We start from the raw sequence: 16,587 nt of genomic DNA on the forward strand, positions 1-16,587 counted from the left end.
GGGGAGGAGGAGCCTCGGAGCTGCCTCTCACTTTCACCCATAAACGCCTTTTCGATGTGTGGGATGAAGGGAAACTATAACTGGGTGACACTTGGACTCATATCCTAACATTGTAAAATCTGCCAAAAATTACTTGCGAGAAAGCCGTAGAGAAAAAGTATCACATAAGCAGTGTTGTAATACACTAACGAACTTCCCATTAGCAGATCAATGGGGATTATTATACGAGTACAATGGACGGTGGGATTTAACCATTGTGCATGTTAACTGTGTTGTAATTTAATCTTTAACTCGGCGTGGTTAAACCCCACATTTAAATAACAGACACGGGTTTATGTGGCTAGAGTGGATTAAGAATAATAATACTGATAGTGGGATAGTAAAACCAAATGTTAGAAGAGTGAATCGTGTTCTTGTGGATCGATATTAATTATCATCGAATTGAGATTCGATACACACAGGCAGTAGTGGAGGAGTGTCGGGTTGGTAATCAAGAGACCACATAATTCAGATTACACCGATACTTATTAACCCTGCACGCCTATCTGCAATGCAAAGGTCGCCCCTGTCTTTTGAGGGCACCGCGGCGCAAGGGAGGGAAAACGTCCCGCGTTCAAATCCCCGAGCCCCGCAGCTGCCGCGGAGAGTGGAATCGGTTTGACCCCGTGACGTTTTCCCTCCTTTCTCCCTCAGGAGACTCGTTGTTACTCACTGTAGCACTTGCTCACATCCCAACACCCGGGTTCGGTTCTCCGCGGCGGCGGCGGGGTTCGGGGATTTGAAAGCGTGACGTTTTCCCTCCGCTCCCTCTCCTAAGACTCGTTTTTTGTCACTGTCGTATTCATACATATTTATATTTATGAATGGACCGGTGGTTCCTGCACAAGGGGCCGGAGTAAAGTGGCCTTCTTCGATGAACTAACGGAACTGCGGGTTCGATCCACCGAGCCGTAGTAGTCCACGGTCTATCCCCTGGCGCTAATCTCCTAATAACCCGGCCAAGGACGGGTCAAACATGGACCGGGTTCAGCCGAATAGTGATACGAGGTACAGTCGTTGCCCAGGTAACGTTCTAATATCAGTGCTGGTTATAGAACAAATAACGCGGTTTATTTAAGGAAACCTGGTTGTGTTGTCAAAAAAGTTACTCCACAAGAGTGTACTCGGAGCCCGGTAACCCGTTAGTCCTCCCTGAATTAGTCGGGGCCCTCTCTGTAAAGACCCGTTAGACGACCGGGAAATAGACGCACATCGACGAGAAACAGCCAGCGTCAGTTAAGCTCCTATTCCCCAACAAAGAGGGCGAACCGAAGAGCAACAGGGAAGTAATAAAAACATGCAAAAGCTCAAATGAACTCACCTTTATGTGACGCGTTTCCCACTGAATAAAATACAATTTAAGATCCTTTTATAGCCGAAACGATACTTAAAGAGTGGAAATTAATTTGAAAAGGCCGACTCGTTCAACGTTGACGTAGAGCGAGATCTCCCTCCCTGGTCACCGAGTCCGCCAGTGGCTTCATGGCGCGAAGGCCGCTGATTGGTAAGCGCAGCGTTCAATTCAAACTGTTCTGCGTTCTCATTGGTGGATTTAGGATTTATAACAAGAGCCGGGATTGGTCGTTATTATGTCAAGGCTTTTTGGTTTTACTCGTGTCCGATTAACTTTATAACATTTCAAACAACATTTATTACAGGATTTATGTATTGGTGCATTAGTTTATGCATGGGTGCATGTTAGGGTGCATGAGTGTATGTTAGGGTGCACTGTTGTTTGTTTGGGTGCAGATGCATGAGGGTGGTCTTGGTGCATGCGGGGGGTGTGTGTTGCAGCATGAGTGCAACAAGTGCAATGTGACCAAAACCTCAAATGAACTACATCTGCACTGCAGACTGTAGGAAGTCAGATCTCACCGCAACATCTCAAACGTATTCCCCGCTCTGTCCTGCTCTCTGGCCGGGACCAGAGACCGCGACCGGGGAAACCAACTCCCGGGCGGGGATCAACAACAGGCAGACCGAGGAAGCACGTTTCTCTCTCACGCACAGCGAAACGGCTCAGCAGCTACGGGCGCCCTCAGGAGGTTGACTGGTACCACCGCCCAACACACAAGCACCTCTTCAAACATGCTTCAAACACCCACGCGTTACGGGAAATGAATAACATGCTTCCGATCGATTACAGGGGCGTCTTTGGCAAATGAAAACATTGGGGGGCTGGGCCCCCATAGGCTAGTAGTGGTGTCTAACGTGTCTGGGGAATCTCTCCTGAGAAAATAAAATGAAATGTGTTTGCATTTGTGAAACCCTAATTTTATCACATTTTGAGATTGTTCATAGGATTAAAATCACTTGACAATTGTAATTTGAAGCTTGGTGGATGAAATAATAAATGTATTTTAATTTCCGCCATACAAACTAAACTTTTTTGCTGACATAACTCAAAGGTCACAGTGAACACATGTAAAGATTCTCACCGGTGTTGACCGTGACTTTGTCTCGTTAACTCTCCTCTCCATCCTCTTCTTTCTCTCTCCTCTCTGCTTCCTCTCTATATTGTTAATAAGTAATATTTGTAAGTATGTTAAGCCTATAGTCAGTGACTGGAGTGCCCTTATGGCTCTGTATGTGACTTGTTCTTGTTGTTTAAGTCAGGTAAGGCCTTTCTAGCTATCAATTGTTAGAATTCCTAACAACAATGTGTGCGTTGTGTACAGAGTCTGCCTTAACTTTATCATTAGGCCACAATGACTTGCCGCTCCTCTCCGAGGCTGAATCACATCAGGGCTGGGGGGAATTGAATCGGGGCCCAAGATCTATCGACGCCAATGTTCGTGTATTGCATTTTTTTATTTTTTTATTCAAACAAAACAATATGTTAGCATGTAAGAAAATTCTAGGTAACATGACAACAGTATGGTAGCCTACAATGTGGATGATTACATCGTCTTCTGACTGCAAACGCTCCCGTGGATTCTGCCGACGCCGTCCGCATCCCATAATAATCCGAGGTGTTGGTCTGCTCTCTAGGAGGAGGGTTTGATGTCCGATAGGGTTCAGGGTTCAGAGGCACCCAGGGTTTGTAGCAGGGTCCGAACGAGCCTGCTAGCTTTCAAAGTGGTCCGCCCGGTTTCAACTCCCCAACGTCAAACAGTACGCAAAGTCGCCGTTTTACATAAATAAATGAACTATATAAAAGCAGGAAGGTGATGCAGAGGCAGGGAAAATAGTGGACAATGAAACAACAAAGATAATGTGTCCCTATATCAACATTAGTCATTTAAATCTTCAACATGTTAGACTTCAGAACAAGGCACAAACCATCTCGTATCACAGATAGAGGAAACCATGTGAAAACCATATACTTTCCCCGTGGGGACCCCGATATAGCAGGTAAAACGGACAAAGAAAAAAAAAAAAGGCGACTTTGTGGAGTGATTCGGATCCTCTGGTCTCCGTACCCCTTCTCTTCTCAGAGTGTACCCCTTCTCTTCTGAGAGTGTACCCCTTCTCTTCTCAGAGTGTACCCCTTCTCTCCTGAGTGTACCCCTTCTCTCCTGAATGTACCCCTTCTCTCCTGAGTGTACCCCTTCTCTCCTGAGAGTGTACCCCTTCTCTTCTTAAGGTGCACCCCTTCTCTCCTGAGAGTGTACCCCTTCTCTCCTGAGTGTACCCCTTCTCTCCTGAGTGTACCCCTTCTCTCCTGAGTGTACCCCTTCTCTCCTGAGAGTGTACCCCTTCTCTCCTGAGTGTACGCCTCCCCTCCTTTCCCTTCAACAACCTCCTCTGACCGAAGGCCGCATAATAAATACCAGAGCACCTCATTATCAATGGTACTTTGTGTGTTTTGTTTGCTACCTTACATAGCCTACGATATTACTGGTACCTTACATACTTTATTTCTGGTACCTTGTACACATTATTTTTGGTACCTTGTGTACTTTATTTCTGGTACCGTGTATATCTCTGGTACCTTACAGCCGAGGTCATGGTGTCGACTAGACTCTTTCTGATGATTGTACCTACTCTGACCTATGACCTCTGACCTTAAACACTTCAGAACCAACCAACACTTCTCAGGCATATCGTTATTAGGTTTTGATGACAGGAGAAGGCAGAATAAAAGTAAAAAGAAACAATACATGATGCGGCCCAGTGGCGGTGGCATGGGCCCAGTCCCGTCTCCACACAGGTTCTGTACCCCTGGACTCCTATGGGGTCACACATGGCTGACACACACATCAGCATCCGGATTTTCATAGAAACCAAAAAATGCATGAAATGAGAAGGGTTTAAAAAGGGGTTTATATTTAGGAAGTTAAATATTAGACCAAAGAAAAAAAAAGACAAACATTTCTGCAAATTTTTAGAGGATAGGTATTTAGTCTCTCTCTGGGGGGTGGGGGGTGTTGGAGGGGACGTGTGGAGATGTTTAGACTCATGCTACACTTATTGCTCGTGATAAACTGTCCTAGGTGGGCCTCATGTCTTGGCAGTTTGACGTCTTTCACCGTAGTTCTATAATAAAAAACAAACAATCCCACGTGCACAGCTTGGGGGCGCCAGAGAGCTGGTTCAAAGTTCAAATGAAGACGCGCGTTTTAAGTCGCTTTGCACCCGGTAAAAGCTCAAAGAACTCGATCTACGTGGCCGGCCGCGGAGGCTTAGCTTAGCACGCTAACGGTTAGCAATCAGCACTTGTTGATGAAAGGTTTGGTAGAAAGCTACGGCGGCGTGAGTCCTCGCCACGGGGCGACACGGAGGGCAGGAGGGAGGGACTTCCTGTCTGACAGAAGGTCGTGAGGTCACAGAGAGAGAGAGAGAGAGAAAGAGAGGCGGGACCGTGAAGCGACCCGCGGAGAGTGATTAGCTACTTCATACCGGCCTCGCTTCTACACGTCAACACAAACATGGTTGGTTTATAGATTTACACTTTTTTTTTTCTAAATAGTTTTGTTTTTACTCTCTTTTGTACATATTGAGATTAAAATATTGTTCAAGGAAGACAGAGTTATCAGAGTCCTGTAGGTGTGGACAGACACCCCCACCCCCCCTTCACTCTCACACTCACGCACACACATACTCACACACACGCTCGCTACCCTATGGCATTATGGGAAACAGACTCGTTCAACAGTATCCTCGGGGGGGGGTCTGTCCGTCTCCCCCACCCCCCTGCACAGAGACGCCATCTTGCATAAAGACATCACTGTCCTCCTGATTGGTTGATCTGTTGTCATGGTAACCCCCGCGGTGGTGGTGGTGGTGGTCGCTGTCGCTCCGAGGGGTCTGGGTTCGATGCCAGCTCAACAGGAAGTAGATGTGTTGGAACAGGAAGTTGTCACGCCTCTACGCCGTGCTGGACTTCCCCAGCTCCTCTCGGATCGCTGGGGGAGACAGGGAGGGGGGGGAGAGGGGGAGAGAGAGGGGAGGGAAGAGAGGGAGGAGAGAGGGGAGAGAGAGAGGGAGGAGAGACAAGAGGGGGAGGAGAGATAGAGAGAGGGGGGGGGAGAGCGAGAGAGAGGGAGGAGAGGGGAGAGAGAGAGGGAGGAGAGACAGAGAGAGAGAGGGGAGGAGTTTGAGAGAGAGAGGGAGGAGTTGGAAACAGAGACAGAGGGAGGGGAAATTGAAAAGGGAGAGTTAGCACTATTGTGTGTTTTTGTCTACAGAGCCATCCTTTTGTGTGTGCGTGTGTGCGGGCGTTTTCGTGTGGGTGTGCTTGTATTTGTGTGCACGTGAGAGAGCTTGAGTGCATGTGTGTGTGGTACCATCAATGAGCTCTTCTTTTAGTTTTGACAGCTCCTTCCTCATCTCATCCAGAATGTCCTGAAACAGGAGGAGGAGGATATCAGACTGGAGTCTAGTTCATTGATTAACAGTGACATGTTTAAACCGCTTTACAGAGAACTGACCAACTTAAACAGGTTTTAAGAGCGAGCTGACCATCACCAATTTAAGATAACTGACCAGTTTAAAGATATAAATGACTTTCACCAGTGTGAAGAGAACTGACCAGCTTAAACTGGTTGAAAGCAAGAACTGACCTGTAAAAACCGGTTTAAAGTGAAAACTGACCTGTTTCAAGCGGTCGTAGTCGAGCGGTTCGGCCGACACTCCGTTGGCACTTAGAGATCCCGTCGGAGGAGGAGTAGACCTAGGCCTGAGAGACAGAGAGAGAGACTATCAAACCCCACACACTGATGGAGAGACTATCAAACCCCACACACTGATGGAGAGACAGAGAGAGAGACTATTAAACCCCACACACTGATGGCGAGAGAGAGACTATTAAACCCCACACACTGATGGAGAGACAGAGAGAGAGACTATTAAACCCCACACACTGATGGAGAGACAGAGAGAGAGACTATCAAACCCCACACACTGATGGAGAGACAGAGAGAGAGAGACTATTAAACCCCACACACTGATGGAGAGACAGAGAGAGAGACTATTAAACCCCACACACTGATGGAGAGACAGAGAGAGAGACTATTAAACCCCACACACTGATGGAGAGACAGAGAGAGAGACTATCAAACCCCACACACTGATGGAGAGACAGAGAGAGAGACTATCAAACCCCACACACTGATGGAGAGACAGAGAGAGAGACTATCAAACCCCACACACTGATGGAGAGACAGAGAGAGAGACTATCAAACCCCACACACTGATGGAGAGACAGAGAGAGAGAGACTATTAAACCCCACACACTGATGGAGAGACAGAGAGAGAGACTATTAAACCCCACACACTGATGGAGAGACAGAGAGAGAGAGACTATTAAACCCCACACACTGATGGAGAGACAGAGAGAGAGAGAGACTATTAAACCCCACACACTGATGGAGAGACAGAGAGAGAGACTATCAAACCCCACACACTGATGGAGAGAGAGAGACTATTAAACCCCACACACTGATGGAGAGAGAGAGAGAGAGAGAGACTATTAAACCCCACACACTGATGGAGAGACAGAGAGAGAGACTATCAAACCCCACACACTGATGGAGAGAGAGAGACTATTAAACCCCACACACTGATGGAGAGACAGAGAGAGAGACTATCAAACCCCACACACTGATGGAGAGACAGAGAGAGATACTATTAAACCCCACACACTGATGGAGAGACAGAGAGAGAGACTATCAAACCCCACACACTGATGGAGAGACAGAGAGAGAGACTATCAAACCCCACACACTGAGACAGAGAGCGAGACTATTAAACCCCACACACTGATGGAGAGAGAGAGACTATTAAACCCCACACACTGATGGAGAGACAGAGAGAGAGAGACTATTAAACCCCACACACTGATGGAGAGACAGAGAGAGAGACTATTAAACCCCACACACTGATGGAGAGACAGAGAGAGAGACTATTAAACCCCACACACTGATGGAGAGACAGAGAGAGAGACTATTAAACCCCACACACTGATGGAGAGACAGAGAGAGAGAGAGAGACTATTAAACCCCACACACTGATGGAGAGACAGAGAGAGAGACTATTAAACCCCACACACTGATGGAGAGACAGAGAGAGAGACTATTAAACCCCACACACTGATGGAGAGACAGAGAGAGAGACTATTAAACCCCACACACTGATGGAGAGACAGAGAGAGAGAGACTATTAAACCCCACACACTGATGGAGAGACAGAGAGAGAGAGACTATTAAACCCCACACACTGATGGAGAGACAGAGAGAGAGACTATTAAACCCCACACACTGATGGAGAGACAGAGAGAGAGAGACTATTAAACCCCACACACTGATGGAGAGACAGAGAGAGAGACTATTAAACCCCACACACTGATGGAGAGACAGAGAGAGAGACTATTAAACCCCACACACTGATGGAGAGACAGAGACAGAGAGACTATTAAACCCCACACACTGATGGAGAGAGAGAGAGACTATTAAACCCCACACACTGATGGAGAGACAGAGAGAGACACTATCAAACCCCACACACTGATGGAGAGACAGAGAGAGAGACTATTAAACCCCACACACTGATGGAGAGACAGAGAGAGAGAGAGACTATTAAACCCCACACACTGATGGAGAGACAGAGAGAGAGACTATTAAACCCCACACACTGATGGAGACACAGAGAGAGAGACTATTAAACCCCACACACTGATGGAGAGACAGAGAGAGATACTATTAAACCCCACACACTGATGGAGAGACAGAGAGAGAGAGACTATTAAACCCCACACACTGATGGAGAGACAGAGAGAGAGACTATTAAACCCCACACACTGATGGAGAGACAGAGAGAGAGAGACTATTAAACCCCACACACTGATGGAGAGACAGAGAGAGAGAGACTATTAAACCCCACACACTGATGGAGAGACAGAGAGAGAGAGACTATTAAACCCCACACACTGATGGAGAGACAGAGAGAGATACTATTAAACCCCACACACTGATGGAGAGACAGAGAGAGAGAGACTATTAAACCCCACACACTGATGGAGAGACAGAGAGAGAGACTATTAAACCCCACACACTGATGGAGAGACAGAGAGAGAGAGACTATTAAACCCCACACACTGATGGAGAGACAGAGAGAGAGAGACTATTAAACCCCACACACTGATGGAGAGACAGAGAGAGAGAGACTATTAAACCCCACACACTGATGGAGAGACAGAGAGAGAGACTATTAAACCCCACACACTGATGGAGAGACAGAGAGAGAGACTATTAAACCCCACACACTGATGGAGAGACAGAGAGAGAGACTATTAAACCCCACACACTAATGGAGAGACAGAGAGAGAGAGACTATTAAACTGCACACTGAGACAGAGAGAGAAGGAAGACAGAAGAGCAGCAGTTGCTCAACAATTTCATGTTAAAATATAGTTCATGAGATATATTCATGAACTAATAACCATAAAGCTGTCATTTACAACAATATAAATATAGCTATAAACCGTCAGAACGTATTTATAAGTATATTTATAGGTGTAGTTCATAGCCGGAGTGCCTAGTTGTATCAGTGGAGAGAGAGGATGCAGTCTGACGCAGGTTAAGATGCATGTCAGCTCAGTCTTACACATGCAGAAACCCACACGCACAATTGATGTACACTCAAGCGTCCAAGGAGCCGGCGTCACGCTGTATGACATGATAACTACCCACTAGGGTTACTGCGTCACCTCATCAAGGAACTAGGCAGTACGTTAACACAGTAGTAAGATAATGGCATAGCAAGCTCACTAAATAGTAAGCTAAAAATGCAGTAAACTAAGGCCATTGTTAGCTAAATACACTGTAGGATAAATAAGCAGTATGAAAGCTGCATAGCATACTGCTAAATACTCATTAAGCTCAATTCAAACTAAGCCTACCACATAATAAGCTAAATACACAGTTTGCTAAATATAAAGTAAGATAATGACATAGTATTCTGCTAAATACATAGTAAGCTAAATACACAGTAAGCTGACCACATAGTGAGCTAAATATGCACTAAGATAATATACATTAAGATAATGGCCTAATGAGCTAACTTAACTAAGACAACTTTAAGCACTAGGGCATAAAGTTGCTATTATACAGATAACTAACTAATAAACTAATAACTAACTAATAAACCAACCAATCAGATGGTAGATATAGATAGTGAGATTATTTAATTTGTTGTTTATTTGCCTGGTAAAACATTAACTAAATGGGCCAGCTCTTGGATGTATTGGATGCATCACTCTTACTATATTGAAATGAATGAAACACCAGCCGCCCTGGTGTATGTGTCTCTTATCAGAGAGCCCCAAGTGGGCCTGGGGTCACCGCGGATGATAAGGCTGTGCCAAGTCTCAATGTCGGCCATGCCTTACTCTGTGGTCTCCATTAACAAGTCTTCTTTAGTTGGCTAGTCTTGATAATTCTGGTTTAACTATACACTGGTTTACCTAGTCTGAGTTAGCTATAGTCTGGGCCAGCTAGACTGAGTTACCTAGTCTGGTTTAACTGTATACTTGTTGACTAGTCTGGGTTAACTAGTATTGGTTAAATAGTCTGGTTTAACTATGAGTAGTCTGGGTTTAACTAGTATGGGTAGTTCAACTACTATGGTTTAACGGGAGTTTGGTTGAGGAATTATAGGTTGATGGTCGTCTGGTTTAAATGTAGTCTAGCTTAACAGTAGTCTAGGTAAACTATCCTGGTCTTATTAGGCTGGTTGACTCTGGTTTAGATATATGTAGTCTTTATACATTTTATTGACTAAACTACTTAAAACCAAAGCAAAAGTAGAAGTAGTTAAAAGGAGTTGGGAGGATCAGCAGGAGATGCCAGAGAACTGTCATGATGCTGACGATACGATAATATAAGTCTGTAATTCATTAGACAAGGCTCTATCGTTTGTTATCAGTCATCACTGACAGTCAGTCCTGCTGACATGTCCAGAAGAACCTACTTCCAGGCGCGAGAACGGTGTCAGCAGAGACACGCAAGGAACAAAATCATTTGGAAAGTTCAATTCAAAGTTTCTAATTTCAATTCCATCCGCAACATTCACAAAACAAAACCAAGCCAACACTTCCAGCACAGCAAACCTGGAGGAGAGAGCAGGGCCTTATAAACCCTCTGAACTGATCTCACTACCTGCTGGAGGGGTCTGCAGACATGGCATTCCTCCACGGAGACTCTCTTCTGTGTAGCAGAAACATGGGCTTTTCAAAGTAAAGCTCCTCAGAAACGGGTCCCTTAAGGTAAAGCTCCTGAAAGGTTGTCTTTTTCAAAGTAAAGCTCCTGAAACATTGGCTTTTCAAGGTAAAGCTTCTGAAAGATGGGCTTCTCAAAGTAAAGCACCTGAAACATAGGCTTTTCAAAGAAAAGCTCCTGAAACATGGGCTTTTAAAAGTTAAGCACCAGAAACATGGGCTTTTCAAAGTAAAGCTCCTGAAACATGGGCTTTTCAAAGTAAAGCTCCTGAAACATGGGCTTTTCAAAGTAAAGCACCAGAAACATGGGCTTTTCAAAGTAAAGCTCCTGGTGGTATGCCCCAAACAACCAGCTCCATGATGGCATATTATGGTTAAAAAAGTAATCTGCAAACAATAAACTACTAATTGACTAATTGATTAAACACCACAGAGGCATTATTATAAAATACATATTTTTCTAATTAGCAACTTGTAGCACATAAATCTACACTTTACAATGTGAAACCCTCAGGGCCCTATCTTGCATCCGGCGTAAGTGACTTAGTCACTGGCGCATGTGTCGTTGCTAGTTTACTACTGGCGCAGAGCGTTCTTTTCCCACCACCGCCACTCGCCGGTAAATTAGGGATTGATCATGCGCCCCAAGGGGCGGTTCGGCGGAAGGAGGAGGCGTGTTCTGGCACAAACGGTATTTTGCCGTTTCTGAATACCATTGCGCTACTGACCAGGAAATACCTGGTTTAAAGTCAGTGGCGCGTTGTTCAGATGCTATTTTAAGGGCGCATGCGCATGCGATGCATACGGATTGCTTGTGCACCTCGCGCACCTAGCCGCACATTCTTGGTAAATTATTTGGGAAAGAACAGCTGATGCAGCGGTAATAAGTTGTACTTTTAAATCAATGCATCTGCAAACACCGTACAGCAAACACATATTTTCTTGACACAGACATCGTGTAGGCCTACATGCCCATAACTTTTAGGATTGATGAGTATTTGATCGTGAAAAACATTGTTTTACCGCGAGTGAGTGTTAAAAAGAATGAATGAATGCGGGCGCGCGTGTGTGCTCTGTTTAAACACACGCAAACTAAACACGTAACGCATAATACAATCAATGGCAATGTCTATTACCGCGGAGACACATGCATATTAGGATAGCATACAATACTGATAAGAAACAATGTTTATAATGTATTGCGTAGGCCTATATCATTAAATAGAACCACAGTTACCGCATATCATATGTTATATCATATACGTTTTCTTTGCCGAAATTTATTTGAGGACTCAGTATTTCTGAAGTTGTGGAAGAAAACCCCTTATTCAATGTGTGAATTAGGCCATATTATTTGGCAATAAACTGAGCCATTTGCAGTTTGAAATTCATGTGCATCTGTCTCATCGGAGACTGCAGACGCGCTGTCAAAATATCAACTCGTCCGATTCAAATGCGCTCATGGCTCTTAAAGGGGATGGGAGCTGGCACTCTCATTGGTTTGTTGGACGTTACGCCCAAACCACACCTACGGGTAATTAGGCTGCTTCAGACCAACCCTTTTGACACTTGCGCCGCGACGCAAGTGTCATTTATCCGCCTGTAAAATAGCGATAGCGCCGTAGAACCGCCCACAAAGCTACTTGCGCTTTGCGCTTCCCACTTGCGTTTCAGACCGTTAAAATAGGGCCCTCAGTCTTTCTGATGTTAAACCTCTGTTGGTTGGCTATCTGAAAATGATGGTGCACTACAAGCCCCCGTTACCCGGAGACCTGTTCGTATCCTCCTCTGTGACTCCTCTCCAACAGAACGCCAGCGGATCAGAGGTCAGGAGAAGGTTAGACTCTGATCTAAGCTTTAGTCAGGTTAGCCAGCTGCACAACAGGTAAAGCAGTGTTGTCATGCTAAAGCTAGCCGCCGGGCGCTAACGATGCACCCCATTGGTTAGCTCACTCTGTCACCGGTCACATGGTGTTAAGTACGGCCAGCGGTAATCATCACCAGCAAACAGAGAAGGTTAAAAACGAGATTTGAGTTTGGTGGTAAAATGGCGTTTATATAAGCGTTGGGTTGTTCAGCGGTGAGAACAGGTGATGACGTCACACTGAGACCAGATGAAGGAGTGACGAAGGCGTAGGAGGCACGGAGACAACGTACCTTCCTATCACCGGAGACTTGCTACCGTTCATGGTGTTGGCCCTCTCCCACGGCTTCCTCGGCATGTCTGGAGAACACACAGCACCGCATTGAGCTGACTACTACTACTACTATACTTCACTCCTACTATTACTACAATGAGCTGCACTATACTACTACGATACTATTACTAATACTACTATACTTCAATACTACACTACTACTATCACCAAAATGACCTGCACAATACAAATACTAAAACTACTAAACAATAGCGTATTGTTTTCCTGTGTGTGTGTGTGTTGGTTGTGTGTGTGTGTTGTGGTCCAGTGTGTGTGTGTGTGATGTTGTTGGGTATGCGTCCAGACTCACCTGGCGTGCTACAGGCCGAAACTTTAGGGGTTGTGTTGACATCACCATCCTCCTATTGGACGAGAGAGAAAGGTCAAACGTTACCATGGTCATGGAACCCCAAACCGATGATGGATTATATGTTGTGATGTTCCAGAACGTGAGAGAGAGATCGGTCCGATGCCTCAACCACGGCCTTAAGCACACGATGAGGTGCACATCATATATTTATGAATGAATGTATTAATACATAATACAATGAATCAGTACATTTAATACTCACTGATCTCTGTTCTGGTTCAGGAGAGGAGCCCTTGTCTGCAATCCTCCTTCTGTAGAATTCAAAGAAGAACGTTGATACCATTAATATACAAACACCACAAATGTACACTGACACATGTCCTCATTGTAAATCGCTTTGGATAAAAACGTCTGCTAAATTACCTAAATGTTAATGTAAATATAAACAACATACAATTATCCCTCAAAACAGTACTGCATTTATGTACACCCAGAGCAGTGGTCACCCACTCTGACTCAGTGTGTGAGAGCCCAGTGCATTTCTTTTTCTTTTGATAAACTGATTAAATAAGCGGTGTTGTTGCAGTAATACCTCCTGGCCAGCAGGGCGCTCATCTCCTCCATGAGGCCGCCTCCCCCAGGCAGAGGCCCGTTCCCCCGGGCCTCCGGTTTCCCCCCAAGGGCCCCCGCCATCGCTGCAGCCAGAGCCGCCCCTGCATCCTCTCCCTGGAAACCCCACAGAATCACCGGCATGTTAATTTGTCTCGTTAGAGTTAATTATTACATCACATGCTAATAATTCAGCTCCTGCAACGTCAATCCTTTAGTGACATCACAAGTGGGCGTGTGACGTCACCCAGACGCACGATGATCTGCCCTACAGTGACATCACAAGCGTGAGAAACTGTGATCCACTTTAGATGTCACAGGTGGATTTGTGATGTCACAGATGGGGGGATTTGTGATGTCACAGAATGGTGGATTTGTGATGTCACAGATGGGTGGATTTGTAATGTCACAGAGTGGTGGATTTGTGATGTCACAGATGGGTGGATTTGTGATGTCACAGATGGATGGATTTGTGATGTCACAGATGGGTGGATTTACGATGTCACAGATGGATGGATTTGTGATGCCACAGATGGGTGGGTTCTGAAGGGCCTCCCAGACCCTAATGTCAGCCCGGGGTTGGTGAGTGGAGGAGATACGAGGAGAGGACCGCAGTGTGTGCATCGTGTGAGCGGCCAACGGTAACGTGTGTGTGACAGCGCACGCCCCTGTTTGTGTGTTTGTTGTGTGTGGGTTAGTTTAACCCTGTGTGTCATTGGTACATAGGCAATCTCCACAACCAAACCCAGAGCGGCTGGGGCACGACGTCGTCACCCCAGCAGCCAATCAGGACTCACCCGGGACCCCAGCAGCCAATCAGGACTCACCCGGGACACCTTGCGCAGCTTGGCTCCGGCGAGGGCGGCGGCCAGGCCGGAGAGGGGGCGGTCCTCCGAGGGGGCGAACAGACCCGGGGGGAGGGGCGGGGCCGGGGGCGGGGCCGGATGTCCCAGAGGGGGAGGGGGTCCTGGGGGAGGGGGAGGAGGAGGCGGGGCCCCGGTGGTGGGAGGAGCCCAGCTGGGAGGCAGGGGGGGGGGCAGGGGGAGGAGGGGGGTGTCCCCCTGGTGTGGGGGTGGGGGTCACAGTGGAGCCCGGCGGCAGCGGGGGAGGGGGGGGAGGAGTGGGCGTGGTCAAGCCGGGCGTCTGCACCACGTCTGCAGGGGGGGGGGGAGTGGGAGGAGTCACAGTGTTGGTCAGGTGATGAAGAGGATCGATCATACCTGCAGTAAGACCCCGTTCCCCAGCGGTCCCTTAGACCCTGTTATTATCATCCTAGCACCAATGCTGAGCCTAGCTCCTAGCGCTAAGCTTAGATCATACCCGTTAGCTCATAGCAAACTGCCTAGCTCCTAGCACTAAGCCTAGATCATACCGGTTATTCTATGAGCCTAGCTCTTAGCTCTAATCCTAGCTCTTAGCTATTTGCAAACACTTTTAACCATAAGCATTGTATTTTCTATAACCATTTAGCTAAGCTTTCAGATATTGCACAGTAGTAAGACTAGCTCTTAGCTTTAGCCTAGCACTTAGACTAGCCCTTAATATGCTAAAGATGAGATTAGTTTGAGAGCATGCACCCATGTGAAGATTATACATTTTCACATCATCTCAAAACACACAAAACACACACACACACACACACACACACACACACACACACACACACACACACACACACACACACACACACACACACACACACACACGCGCGCACACACACGCACACACACACACACACATGTCCACACGCGTTATGGAACAGGCCAGGGTTGTTCTGGACGGTTACACTGCGCTCCGCTGGGCGATGTGTTCGCGCTGCTCCAGACACTGATGCAGGGCGACCACGACCAATGCATGCACACGTAACGTCCCGAATCTATAGAACCATGGACTCACTCAACTCATCTCAAATAAGCTAATAATGTTTCGTTTTTAAATATTAATAGAGACAAAATTCTAAGTAATTAATAATTTATAGATCGTCTGCGATCGTACGAATGACGATAAGCCGTGACACTTCAATGCGCACAAAGAACCCAGAGGTCAAAGCTCATCAACGATTCTTGTCCTCCATGGTGTCCTCCTTGGAGCCTACGTCATGTCTTTGGTCAAGAATGTGAATTAAAGCAGGTGTTTGTATTTATCTACATAGTGGAGGCTTTATTTTCTATACCAGATCAATTGTGACCATTCTCGATGTAGAACAAAATGTAGAGTTATTATATAGTTTATAAGCTCAACCTTTAACACAACATCTACTCCAAGGGAGGAGTAAACAACCAGATAGACAGACATACAGACAGACAGACAGACAGACAGACAGACAGACAGACAGACAGACAGACAGACAGACAGACAGACAGACAGACAGACAGACAGACAGACAGACAGGTGAAGACATGTGTTATGGAGGAGAACAGAACACAGTCCCGGTGCACACTGATGACATCACAGCCATGGCCGACGCCATGCCAACCACACACAGCCGCCAGAGCCAATCAGAGAGCGGCTCTGGAACCACGGACTCGTCCCTGATTCTAGACCCTTCTGGAGCGGCAGGGTCCAGAGGTTAGGGGTCAGAGGTCAGAGGTCAGAACAGACTCGAGAAGACAAGAGAGAGATAAAAGGAGAGAGGAAGAGAGAAAAGGAGAGAGGAAGAGACAGAGAGAGCTAGTTAAGATAGAGAGGGGAAGAGAGCAAGTCAAGCAAATAGAGGAGGCGAGAGAGAAGGACAGAAAGAAGCGAAGCAGAGAGAGAGGGAGAAAGAGAGAGAG

At 46.5% G+C, this 16,587-nt stretch overlaps 1 protein-coding gene across 1 annotated transcript; it reads right to left on the reverse strand.

The window, feature by feature from the left end:
* Positions 1 to 2,831: 2,831 nt before the first annotated feature.
* On the reverse strand, positions 2,832 to 14,826 carry enah (ENAH actin regulator; the record flags this gene model as incomplete). The annotated part of the gene is made up of 9 exons (XM_060042176.1): positions 2,832 to 5,387; positions 5,769 to 5,826; positions 6,076 to 6,160; positions 10,638 to 10,685; positions 12,854 to 12,920; positions 13,205 to 13,256; positions 13,467 to 13,515; positions 13,797 to 13,930; positions 14,641 to 14,826. Coding segments are annotated over 9 exons (717 nt in total), but the record flags the coding sequence as incomplete, so codon positions are not given.
* Between the last annotated feature and the right edge of the window lie 1,761 nt (positions 14,827 to 16,587).

Source organism: Gadus macrocephalus, chromosome 21 (genome assembly GCF_031168955.1).
Source record: "Gadus macrocephalus chromosome 21, ASM3116895v1".
In the NCBI taxonomy this organism is placed as follows: domain Eukaryota; kingdom Metazoa; phylum Chordata; class Actinopteri; order Gadiformes; family Gadidae; genus Gadus; species Gadus macrocephalus.